This window comes from Pan paniscus, chromosome 14 (genome assembly GCF_029289425.2).
Source record: "Pan paniscus chromosome 14, NHGRI_mPanPan1-v2.0_pri, whole genome shotgun sequence".
Taxonomy (NCBI): Eukaryota; Metazoa; Chordata; class Mammalia; order Primates; family Hominidae; genus Pan; species Pan paniscus.
Window position 1 is genome coordinate 42,064,426 of NC_073263.2, and position 13,647 is coordinate 42,078,072.

The 13,647-nt window shown below is 40.4% G+C and overlaps 1 protein-coding gene across 1 annotated transcript in view; it reads left to right on the forward strand.

Annotated features, from left to right (window-relative positions):
* The first annotated feature begins 1,531 nt into the window (after positions 1 to 1,531).
* TNFSF11 (TNF superfamily member 11) overlaps positions 1,532 to 13,647 on the forward strand; it is a 33,940-nt gene continuing 21,824 nt past the window's right edge. Inside the window, exons 1-2 of the mRNA XM_034936645.2 lie at positions 1,532 to 1,906; positions 8,535 to 8,702. Coding sequence (XP_034792536.1) covers positions 1,688 to 1,906; positions 8,535 to 8,702 — 387 coding nt within the window. The 5' untranslated portion in view covers positions 1,532 to 1,687. The remainder of the gene's footprint in view (positions 1,907 to 8,534; positions 8,703 to 13,647) is intronic.

Consider the following 13,647-nt stretch of genomic DNA (forward strand, 5'->3'; position numbering starts at 1 on the left):
TCTGAAAATTTTTTGTCCCTTCTCCACCAACCTATATATTGATACACATATAAATGCTAAAGGCATTTTTGAATTTGAACAAATCATTTTCTTTGTATGGCTGCCTTTAAAAAAAATCCAACCTGGTCACTCTTCCTCAACATTTGCTGAGGTCTAAGTGTTCAATTTAGAACACATGCATTAATAACTCAGAGACCTGTCATTTGTCACAAATCTTGCCTAGAGAAGTACTCATTAGCGAATTAGGCAGAAAGAGGATGCAAAATAAAAAGGCACAGTAGTCCCCTGATATCCATGGAAGACTGGTTCCAGGACACCACCAAATCCCTCCCCGCAAATACCAAAATCCATGGATGTTCAAGTTTCTTAACATATCATGGCATAGTATTTGCATTTAACCTACACACATCCTCTTGTATACTTGAAATTATCTTTAGATTATTTATAATACTTAATACAATGTAAATGCTATGTAACTAGTTGTGTATCATTTAGGAAATGATCACAAGAAAAAAAGTCTACAGATGTTAGTCCAGACACAGCCATCATTTTTTTTTTCAAATATTTTTGATCTGTGGTTCATTGCATCCACAGATGTGGAACCCATGGATACTGTGGGCTAACTGTATTAATAAAAAAGTGGAAACATCCTAAGTTTCATGGGTGTTTACATTGGTCAGCAACTTCCTTCTGAAGAAGTATCAGAATTTGTGAGCAATGTTAATATTTTTGTTTTCTCACTAAGAGCCACAGTTCTGAATAGAGGTTTTGAAAAAGCCCTAGCAAGATTTCTTTAGCAATGAAACTAACATTTAACTGTATCATCAGCTTCGTGTTACATCTCTTTCCTGACAGTTGGGTGAGCCCTCCTCGGATGCTTGCTTCTGGCTACACGCCCCTTTACCCTTTTCTCTGCACCGTTTTCATCTTTATAAAGTCAGAGTTGGTGTCTATAGGCTCTCTACTGCCACATTCAAGACCTGCCTCGCTCAATGTCACCTTCAAGATGCAGAAATAGTGATTTGGGAAGGGGATTGTGAAATTTTCGAAGTCTTCCAAAATACTTTGAGAAACTATATTTGGAAGCACTTTGGGGGGAGAGGTTGGACAGGAAGGGTCTTCAGAGATCATCAAATTCAACTTTCTAAATCCTAAGGAGGAAACCAAGACTCCAGGATGTGAAGTCCCTTCTCTACCAAACTAGAATGGATGCAGGAGGAATGTCTGAGGTGCAATCCTTATCCTTTAGCAAAGGTGTCCTCTGCGTCTTCCTTAACCCATCTCTTGGACCTCCAGAAAGACAGCTGAGGATGGCAAGGGGAGTCTGGAACCACTGGAGTCGCCCCCAGCCTCCTCCTTGGAGGGCCCCCATGAAGGAGGCCCTTCAGTGACAGAGATTGAGAGAGAGGGAGGGCGAAAGGAAGGAAGGGGAGCCAGAGGTGGGAGTGGAAGAGGCAGCCTCGCCTGGGGCTGATTGGCTCCCGAGGCCAGGGCTCTCCAAGCGGTTTATAAGAGTTGGGGCTGCCGGGCGCCCTGCCCGCTCGCCCGCGCGCCCCAGGAGCCAAAGCCGGGCTCCAAGTCGGCGCCCCACGTCGAGGCTCCGCCGCAGCCTCCGGAGTTGGCCGCAGACAAGAAGGGGAGGGAGCGGGAGAGGGAGGAGAGCTCCGGAGCTAGAGGGCCGAGCGCCATGCGCCGCGCCAGCAGAGACTACACCAAGTACCTGCGTGGCTCGGAGGAGATGGGCGGCGGCCCCGGAGCCCCGCACGAGGGTCCCCTGCACGCCCCGCCGCCGCCTGCGCCGCACCAGGCCCCCGCCGCCTCCCGCTCCATGTTCGTGGCCCTCCTGGGGCTGGGGCTGGGCCAGGTCGTCTGCAGCGTCGCCCTGTTCCTCTATTTCAGAGCGCAGGTGAGTGGCCACCTTCCCAGGGGCGCGCGGCTGGGAGCGCCCATCTCCTTCCCCCGCACTTGGAAACTGAGTCTGGCCGCAGGGCTGGGCCCCCCAGAGCTTGCATATTCCGGAAGGGAAAGTGACTCTGAGAGAGGAAGCGTTGAGTTTGGGGACAACCTGGCGCAGGGCTGTCGGGCGCACCCTGCTCTCTCTCCGCGCACGCACCCCAGCTCCTCGGTGCTCTGGGGGCGGACTCCCCTGGCCGGACGATGGGTTTGAATCTCACCCCGTCCCTTCGCTGGGAAACAACACTGGCCTCTCACCTCTTCTGGTAGTGATTGCATACTTTTTCTCCCTGTCATTTCTCACTTGAAGTTAAGAATCAACTTCTGTTCACGTAGGAAAAAAGGTGAGCGCCTTCACTTGGGCATCTACCTTTCCCTTCCCGCCCACCACCCGGCGGGTTTCGGTTCCTGCGCCTGGCTGTTCTGCAGGTGTGCTGGGGCCACGGTGCTGGAGGGCTGCGCGGAGCGGGAGGTCGCGGTGCTGGTGCCCAGGTCGCCCAATGGGTGGGCAGAATGACACCGCGCGACCAGATAGGCGCGGGCTCGGGATGGGGGCTCTGCGGCTGTGGCGCTGTCCTGTGGGGGTGAAGGAAGAGGGACAGCCCCACGTGCCTGCTAGGGATGTGGGCGGAGGAAGGAAGCGAGGTGAGTGTGATGGCACAGTGTTACTACAGTCTAGCAAATAACCAACCTTCGGAAAGATGAAGAGGTTTTTTGCACGACGGTTAGGAACTGCAGAGAGATAGTAGGAAGGAAGGGGTAAATTTGTAATATTATGCTTTCTGGTGGTTTATGCTCTTGTGTTTTCTTGGAAATTGCAGTGCAGTTGGTTGGATTCATTCAAATATTCTTGTCTGGTGCTGTGAACTCTTTCTCAGAGGAAGTGGGGGGCTGACTGTGCATTTTTTTTTTTATGGGAAAAGAAAGTTGGGTTTGGACTACATTCGTTTTCAGATTCAAAGGTGATTACTAAACCAAACGGGATGCATCAAAACATGGCATTGCTTGGATTGTATGGTTTTTTGACATGTGCCAATGTCTCGAACTCCATTACTTTTAATCATAGGCTTTTTGTTAAGTATTCATTATCCGCTAGTTTGCATTTTCTAGAACTAGTGTGATTACCTACTTAAAGTAGAAATGCAATGAGCCACACTTCGGAAAATCTGCATTAAATATAATCTACTCATTGAGAGTTTTGTTGTTTCTAAAAAGACAACTTTTGAGTGGTTTGCTTGCAACACAGATAACAAATCTATATGAAAGTGACTAAACGGCTTTCTTTCACTGGAGTGTGTTGCAATAAGAATGGCTTACCCATTTTCTCATCCAGCATTTTGTTAATAACCCCCATTTAGTGCTTGTGCATGGAGTGCCAGCGTTGTGCATGGCACCGTCACCTGCGATGGAATGAGTTAAGAATCATTTATTCAACAGACAGTGTCCACTTACTATGGGCATGGAGCCAGATAGCAGAGTGGCCTAATAAAACCATTAAAATTCTTAGTCAAACAAAAGAGCAACAATCAGAAAAGGGATCAAAGATGCAGTACTTCTCCACTGTTTATCTTTTCTAACACCTTCGGGATATGGCATTTTCATTGCCATAATAGTGAAGAGAGTGTCCAATGTTGAACGAGCAGTAGGAAATGAAGGAGTTCTAGGAACCATGAACAGCTTGGCTTGGCAGGAGCTGTGGAAATCGGTGGCATGGCTGTGTAGGAAAGAGTGACCTGCTGGGCTCTTGTTAGAGTTGTTCAGCTTTTCCCTAGGAATTCTCAGTGGTCCCCGTGGGTGAGGAGTCAGGGCTTTCAGTGATCTCCCATCATCCTTTAGCAGTCTTGATGCTGTATGGATTGTATGGATGATAGTGAAACATTCAGAACCCCTTTTCAAAGTAAACATGTGAGTTAGTAAGTCTAGCCAGAAAATATTCCTTTGAAGAAGTTAATGTCATCAGACTTCTGGGTACGGTTTTCTTAAATACCATGAAAATTCGGTTCCTTTGACTTATGCAAAATAATTTAGCTATTACTCTGGACCCAATTTTGTATTGCATTTTAAAAAGGCTATCTCCTTCAGTAAAGAAAAAATATTAGGAGCAATGTGTTCATATGAATATACCACTAGATTGGGATGCATTTTACTGGATATTGTGTCTACAATTGTTACCCAACGGAGTCCTATTCATTTTGAGATACATTCTGAAATATTTACAGATAAAACTGCTTTGGTGTCTGGAATTTGTTTCAAAATAATTTCTGGTTGCTTACAGATGAAAAAAGATTTGCCATACATTGGTAATAGCTGAAGCGCTGATGCGTGCCTGGGGGTTCACTCTGTAATTCTTTCCCCTTTTATGTGTGTTAGAGACCTTTCAAAGTCTTAGCTAAGAGAATAGTCTCCATTTGACTTGCCGCTGATTTAACATTTTCACTTATATCGGCTCTTTTGGATTGGAACTTGGTACCAAATAAATCAGTAGTTTTTTGATTCCCACTAAAGTTGGGAATCAACTATCTGAGGTTTCTAAATGCATTTGAATGAGAACAAACTATCTAGTAACATGTTTGTAGTTTACAGTTAAAAATGACGAATTAGTTTTATTGTTTTTGTTTAAAGGTGGAGAAAAGAAGGTATGCAAGTCCTCAAGGAAAAGCAGTTTGAGTTTTTAAATGCATTTAAAAGAATGCCCAGAATAGTGTAAAAATTACGGTGACTGTTAAAAAGTTTTGTTTTCTTAAATGTTTGAATAGATAAAATTGAATCAGCCTCCTAAATGTTTGCAGATTGCATGTGCCTAGATGTAAAAAATACATATCTACCAGATCCGGTGTAGCTTGGCTTTTCCCCCACCACCCTGCCAAAGAGAAAATAGTGTGTGGCTTCTGCTATATATTTACCACATAGTATTCATACTTTGGTTTACAAAGAAAAAAAATAAAAACCCTTTCAAAAAGTTGCTCTGTGTGTGTGTGTGCGTGTGTATGTGTCTTTAACATCCATATAACCATATTCAAAGCTTAGGGTTTAGCTATAAAGATAAACTTTTCAGAAAACTGAAGATGTTTTGCCCTTTTAACTTCTTCCCTCGATCCCCCAATATGCACAAACCAACCTCCCTGGTTGTTTGTTACCCAGGACAGCAGTCACTACTGAAAATCTGATGTAGAGGTGTGCACTGCCTGTTTGAAAACACAGATAACGAAGTAGCACAAACGTCAAGCATCCTGCCTCATTTAACCCTACAAATGATTAAGTTTCAAGGAAGTTAAAAAAAATGAGACAGTGTATTTCGTAGGCACCACATTATCTGACAAATGCATTTTAACAGTCCATTTTAAGTCAGATATTCAAGATTTACTTAATGTTTTCAGACATGTCTAAGTACAATGAATTCATTTGTTACTCAGTTTACTGTGACTTTTGGTTGAATTTCTGTGTTCCTCAATGAAGTGTAAGTTCCATGAAGACAGGGACTGCTTGCTTTGCACACCACCTTATTCATAGCATCTAGCCCAGTGCCTGGCATGTCTAATTTACTGCAAAGTCTTTTCTAATGATTTGCAACACTACAGATATGCCCATTTCTGATTGTAATATGCAAATTATCAGATTAGTGGCTAAAATAGTATCATTTTTCAATCATGCAATCCTCCAACCAGACTAATGTGTGCTAGTAGGTAGGTTGTTGGGTAGGCGATACATTCGTTCAGTCAGTTTGTGGGCATTTGCTGAGGGTCCAGCATCAGTCTGGCTCCCTCCCTGCTCTGCAGTTCCTTCAGCTTAGAGGCCCTCATTTACCTGTGTGTGTGGCTGGCCTTGCACTCTGAACCTCTCCTCCTCCGTTTTCTCCTAGTCTCCATTTTCAGGAAAGGAGAGCTGCAAGGGCTTTGGAATGAGAAAGACATGTGGTTGTAGGTTAAAAATAAATTTCTAATGTGTGATCCTTGAGTAAACAAAATAAATGAGTATATTAAAAGCAATTATTCCATGCATTCTTGATTTCTTTTGGGAAAAAACGGTGGATGGGGTTTTATACATATTTTAGCTCTAATGCTGCCTTCCAAAACAGTGGTTCTCAACTGCACATTGAAAGTATTTGGGAAGAGGTTCAATGATTGGACACTTCCCTTAGGGATGTTGATGAAATTGGCCAGTGAGGGGTGGGGTAGGAATGAGATGGGATCTGGGTGTGGGCATTTTTTTAAGAGAAAGGGGACAAAATCTTTGCATTGTACTTATTTGCATCAAATCAGTAACCATTATTAACTGTTTCAGTATCTTTGTACTAATTGATGTTACTTGTGAAACAATTTTAAAATTGGTGTCAGGGAACTTTGGAATTGTTTCAATAGTAGAAAATCTATATTTTAAAGCATGACTTCTCAAACTTTAATGTGTATAAGAATCACCTGGGATCTAGTTAAAATGCATATTCTCAGGCAGTATGCCAGGGTGAAGCCTGAAATTCTACATTTCTAGCAAGCCCTCAGTGAGCCCACGATGCTACTCATTGGACTACCCTGAGTATCAAGAATATAGGGTTCAGGTGCAGTGGCTCATGCCTGGAATCCCAGCACTTTGGGAGGCCAAGGAGGGAGGATTGCTTAAGCCCAAGAGTTCAAGACAAGCCTGGGCAACACAGCGAGACCCCATCTCTACCAAGAAAAAAAAAGGAAGAAATTAGCCAATTAGCCAAGCATGGTGGCCTGCACCTGTAGTCCCAGCTACATGGAAGGCTGAGGAAGGAGGATTGCTTGAGCCCAGGGATTTCAAGGCTGAAGTGAGCTGTGATTATGCCACTGCACTCCAGCCTGGGTGGGGGTGACAAAGCAAGACCCTGTCTTCAAAAAAAAAAAAAAAAAAAAAAAAAAGGAAAAGAAAAGAGAAAGAAAAATAATAAAGGGGACTGCTGCTTCTCTTAGACAGCTCTTAGCTTGTCAGCAGGACTCCAGCTTAACCTAGGGTCCCCCGGCATTTCCCCACTAAGGCCACATTATTCCTTTGGATCAGCAGTTTTCTGGTGGTGCGTCAGTTCAGGCCTTTGCATGATTCTTCTTTCCTGAGGTCTAAACCCAGTGACCCTTCATATCAGTTGCCTGGACTTTTCTGGTCTTGTGGGATACACACTGGCATAAGTAAGCCTTTTTTTTTTTTTTTTTTTTTTTTTTTTTTTTTTGCAAAGTGTCTGATTGAAAACTTTACTTGTATAAAAATTCACATATTATGACTTGTATTAATTATTCTAAAGAATATAGGAAAAATACAGATTGTACACAGTTTTGCTTCACGGTGGTATCTCTTCCATGATGATTATAGATAGTCCTTATATGTGCAAGACTGGAATAATAAAATTTGTATTAGTGAGTATACATTTGTTAAAAGGCTGTCATTTCATTTTGAGAATCTCAGATATGGATAGGCTCTTTTTAGTTTATTTCTAATGGTTGGTTAATAAACTAACACATCATTCTGATTAATTTTTGAAAGAGAGAAAGAGAGACTTGTCATTAATTTGACTGAGCTTTGTAATCTCACTTAGCTTTTCTTTTTCGCTTAGTTTGTACATGCTAATAAGAAAATGCAGGTGAAGTACCTTGAATATTTAACAAACAAAGAGGACAAGTTAAATTCTCATTATTAAAACAGGTGATAGCTAATTATTGTTACCCTTTACTTCGCAGTTGAAACCACCACAAAGGCTTGGAAGGAGCAGGCAGACAATTTTAAAGAGTAGTGATTAAAGATATTCTAATGCTGGACACCTATTCTTAACAGGCAATCAGCTAATTACTCAATGGGTATATTTTGGGTGGGACAATTCCTTACATTACAGGAATCTTAGCATCCCTCCAGCACATGTCTGTAATATCTGTTCATGCAGCCTCCCCACCCTAATGTGATGACACCAAATATCACCTGCATCCATTCCCAAACACCCGCTGACAGGTATACCATTCCAGCTTGAGAAACACTGATGAGAGGGTCAACAAAAAAGACAGATGACACGTCTGACTTCAAGTTTTGTTTGGAGGTAAAAAAGTGGATTTTTCTCTCCCTTCTTTGGCTGATTAAGGAAAAAAGGCCAGGCAAACATGGTGGTTAAAGATGATGTTGATTTCGCCTGTCTTATATAGGTTTCATGCTCTGAATTTCAAAGTGGGCCTCATAATCCCATCTAGCATGTTGCATATAGTTGATTTAAAGACAAAAAGCTTCCTCTGCCTTCAGTGACCACATGTGATTTCCTTGGTGCCCCTCCCCTCTATGAACACTTTCATGTTGTTAGACAATTTTGACAATTTCCCCCATGAATCACGCACATACACTTCTGTCATTGTTAAAAGCCCATCGCAGGACTAACTGTGCCTTGTCCTGTGGATGATAGTCAGTTACTCGTTCAAATGAATTAGAAGTCAACGTTTTCACCATCTTGAGGTTCATTGTATTAACTATTAATTGTTGGGGACATAAAGACTCTTGCAAGTATGAATTTTTTGTTCTTAAGTCACACTGTATTAAATAGCAGGATGACTAGTGATAAGCACTCTAATGTCCTTACTGTTTCTCCTCCTCAGATGGATCCTAATAGAATATCAGAAGATGGCACTCACTGCATTTATAGAATTTTGAGACTCCATGAAAATGCAGATTTTCAAGACACAACTCTGGAGAGTCAAGATACAAAATTAATACCTGATTCATGTAGGAGAATTAAACAGGCCTTTCAAGGAGCTGTGCAAAAGGTAAGTCCACATCGAGGCTGATAAGTCAAGGGCCCTTGCTGACTCTACCAATACTGAAAATTAAAACTGGCTAAGTGCTGTTGACTCTGCTCTTTTTATTCTAATAATTTGTAAAAGAGCTACAGGGAATGCTTTAAAGAGATTAGCAGAATTATTTTGAAGTTGGTAGTGATTGATTATGGCAATCAGGGACATTCATGCAAATATTCTTTTCTTTCTTTTCTTTTTTCTTTTAAAGAGGAGGGATTTAAATTCACACTTAAATTCACACCTTAAGACTAAGGTGGCTGTGGCCTGTCTGTGAGTCAGTATGCTAGTTTGAATTCCCTGACCTAAAAACCATCCGCTCAGTTCACAGGACTTTCTGGTAGCTGTTTCCTTTCTGTTTGGCTTCGTAATGGCAGGGCCCCTTATTCCACATCTGTTGATCCAGGGCTCTGATGAGAAGCAGTTGTAACTCTTGGTCCTTTGCTGTCATCTGTGGTGAAGTAGGCAGAGCAGGAAACAATGTGAGATGGAGATTCTGTGTCCGTGTTCTCATTTTCTGGGAGAACTGAGTGACAAGAGAAGAGTTAGGGACAGAGAAGACCAATGACTTCTCTTACACCGACAGCCCCAGTTGGGAAACACTGTAATAACTGCCAGTTTTACTTTCCTGGACAAAGCCACTTGAGAATTCTGCAGCCCAAGAATTATTTTACTCACTGACTCCACCAAAACCCAGGTAGAACACAAACAGTGACCCCAGTGCAAAACCTGTGTGTACGTTATATACCTGCATGCATGCATCCACTTCTACATCCCAGCCTCTATGTTGCAACTCCCTGGGTCTCTGGTCATTCCAGAGTAACTCTTGAAGTTCTCAAAGCCCTTACCTCTAAATTTAATTCTAATGTAGTTTATTTTTTAAAAATCCACATATAGTAATATAATTATTTAAAAAGAGGACATGGGTCAGAAGTAGAGGTAGGAAGATGTAGCTGTTTTGTAAAGCCAGCTAACAAAGGTGAACGTCTGTAATACCATCAGAGGTAGAGGAAGGAAGATGTAGCTGTTTTATAAAGCCAGCTAATGAAGGTAAACGTCTATAACACCCTGATAGTTGAGATTTGCTGTATTTCATCGAATCTAAGATACCAATTTTCAGCCTACTTTGTTATTTCATGCATCACTAAGAAAGAAGAAACTGTTGATTAAAAAAATTAAACATGGTCATCATAGGTTCTAGTTGTATCTTAATTCCAGAGATATCAAAATGTTAAAAATTGTGCGTTATAGAATGCATGAAGTACCTATTAGTTTAATGTGTCTATAAGAAAACACATTGCTTACGAAAATTACTTTTTCATTATCATTAATGTGTAGGCGTTTGGCTTCATGCAGAATAGATGTATATGTTTAAATTCAGTGATCCTTAATCTTACAGTGTAATTTTTGAGCTACAGCAACAGCAATTCTGTTAATCTATTCATTTTTATTGTTCTGTTTTATATTTCATTTTCATTCGTTTGCTTATTATCCCACTTGTGAAGCTTATCTCTTAAATACTGAGTAATCTGTCTATAAACAACCTACTCACATGCACTAGGGGCAATCTGATAGTTCAAAATGGCATTTCATATTAAGGTAATTCTGGTTGGGCAAAAGATTGTGCCCTAATGTTCTGTTTAGATTGACTCATGTTGTAACTCCTCAAAATGATGAGATAAACTTTTTATTTCATTGGTGTGCTGGTTCTTAAAAGTTACCCTTTGAGTTCCTTATGGAAGAATAAGTATGGAAAATCAGCCAAGTTAATTCTGAAAATAAATAATATTACGAACAAGGGCAGGCACGGTGGCTCACACTTCTAATCCCAGCACTTTGGGAGGCCGAGATGGGAGGATCACATGAGTCCAGGAGTTTGAGAACATGCTGGTCAACATAGTGAGACCTTCATCTCTACAAAAAGTAAAAAAAATTAGCTGGGCATGGCAACCTGTGCCTGTAGTTCCAACTGCTTAGGAGACTGACTTGGGAGGACTGCTTGGGCCTGGGAGGTGGACGCTGCAGTAAGCTGCGGTTGCACCAGTGCACTCCAGCCTGGCAGCCTGGGTGACATAGCAAGACCCTGCTAAAAAAAAAAAAAAAAAAAAAAAAAGAAAGGAAGAAAGGAAGGAAGGAAAAAGATTATTAACATTATTTATGAGATTGCAAGAGTGGTTCAATACCAACGGGTTAAAGGAAAAAAATATATTATCATCTTATAGATCCTGAAAAGTGATTGACAAAATTTTGCACTATTTCTGATGTTTAAAATCCATTAGAAAACAGAACTGGTTGGATTCTTGATGTTATTACGAATGTAATAACTTTTTATGTTTTTACATAAATGTAAAATTTTAAATAACTTTTTACACTTAGTTTTAACTAAAAGTTACCTAATAATTAAACATAAGAGCATGTTTCTTAAAGTCAGGAACATGACCAAGATGCCCACTGTCCCTACGTTATTTAGCGTTGTTCTGAAGGTGCCAGCTAATGTAATTACACAAGAGAATGAAATAAGAAAATATATATAGAGAAAAGAGGGCAGAATTTGCATGTGATATGATTATATACTTAGGAAAATTCAAAAGAAGCTGAAATGCTACAAGCAGGATAAAATAAATCAGTTTGTAAAAATTAATAAGTAATAATCACTAGCTGTCCTTATTTCAAATAACTAGAAAACATGAGTAAAAGATTTCATTCATAATTTTTAAATGCTCTAAAAATAAACATAACAAGAAATGTACAAGGCTTATAGGAATAAAACTAGAAACCTCTACAGAGGCATTTAAAATACGATTGGATAATGTAAAGACATAACTATGCACAGTCATCATAATTTTTGGGGTATAACTTCGGCCAAGGACAGCAGACAAATCCATGGAAGAGAACAAGCAGCTTACTGTGTGTCTCTCTGTGTGTGAATGTATGTGTGTATATAATTTAATATAATACAACATTACTTTAAATAAGTGAACATATTCTGAATTCTTAAAAAGCATATTGTTCATCCTTTTTTAAAAGTTATAGTAATTTCTCTTGTCCTAAGTAAAAATAAATCCCAGATTGAGAAAGTACTTGGTAGCCAATTGTTGCTCACTGGCAATAGTGTCCCTTAACACTTAGTGTGGCTTCACTGAACTTTTCTGCCACCTCCTGCCTCATCAGAACATTATCCCACTTCGTTTGCGATTTCTAAGTGACTCCTTAGGTAGTATGGAAAAGCAATTTGCATGTAAAGGTGTTAGTGAGCAATAATGGCAGAATTTTCACTATTTTAGGATCCTTTTGGAGACATGATGCCTCATTCCAAATGAGTAACACTAATAATGAGAGATTCACTACTTGGCAAACCATAAGGAGAAAATTGGTGGTCAGGCAAGAATAATCAACTGCGCTTATTAAGGGCACGTAGTCTTAATTATACTGATAGGTTATTATGACTCACAGGATGAGTAGAACTTTATTTCATCAATTTCACATTTGCTTTTGTTTTGTTATAGGATCTTAGCCTTTTTGCATAGGTAAAATATCAGACACAAGTAATCCTTTTTAAAGAATTATAAATTAAAGCTGTTATACCAATGTGTGTTTGCAGGTAGAAGATGCCATTTCTTCCCCTTAGACAGGATCTTTAGGAAAGAGACAAGTCTTATTTATACCTTATCATTAGAATCAATCAGTGTTCATTAAGTGCACGTAATGTGCTAGGCACCTTGCCATGTCTTTCCCTATACCCAAGGATTTACCCTTCTCTTACTCTATTCAGATAATTATTTGCCAAATGTGTTATCCTTTGATGAGGATTATCGGTTAATGTGACATTCTACACATCTTGCCAAAATAATCAGATTTCTCATTTCTCTTGCCAATGCTAAAAATAGGATGGATGCATTAGGCATTCTTAAGTAAGTTTGTACCTTAGTTTTATTTCTAATATAGATATTGAGTGAACCCTTAAAACAAAATTACATGTGTGGCTGCAATCATTATTGGGAGATCAACCCCTCCAGTGGTAACAGATACCAGACATAAGCACAATATCACATTATATGTGTGCGAAAAGTGGTGTTTACCCAACATGTCTTTGGTCAGACATGTAATGCTGTTTTTTTCCCCATTTTTGTTTGTGGCTGGGTTTTCTTGGCTTCCCCCACCCCCTTTAGCACAGAACTCTGAAAGCCTCTAAGTGATCCAACCCTACCAACCACAATTTATAAAGTCTATCATAACAGTCTATGACAATAAAGAAAACACTAGTACAAATATGGTGTCTGATTTATAAAGTGATTCTTGTTTCCAGTTTTGGCAGCCTCCCTGCTTCTGCCAGCCGGGGGGTGAGGAAGGAGTGAACTCAGATCCAAACGAGGACTCCCAAAATGGCAGAGAGGACACTCAGCCCATAGACCCCCTGGCCAGACTGGGTGGAAAGGCATCTGTTTATGCACTTACTATACATTCTGAGCACTTGAGCTGTGACTGCACTTGACTTTAGTGTGCTGGCTTGTTAATTTCACATTGGGTACCTGTTTGCAGATACCTTCCTGAAACTTACTTGCAAAGGCATTTGAAAGAATAACGTGCAGGAGAAAGGTCAATAAACAAATTGCACAAATCACATTCTTCTCCAAAATGGGATGTTCAGTGCATTAAAGATGATCCCCTGGGATGTGGGAAAGAAGCATAGGGACTTTCTGTATATGTATTTTTTAATATTAGCTTTTAAAAGCTGTGCTTTAGTAAATATTTTGGAATGTACAAATATACGAGAGTGATTTTATTTAATATTTAAATAAATATGTACATTTCAGAGCATGAAAAATTTTTTCCCTGATGGAGCTGCACAGTCAGCCATTTTTGAAGATCATGGAGTGAAGCTGCAAGCTCCATCGGGACAAGGGCCGCAGCCATTTTG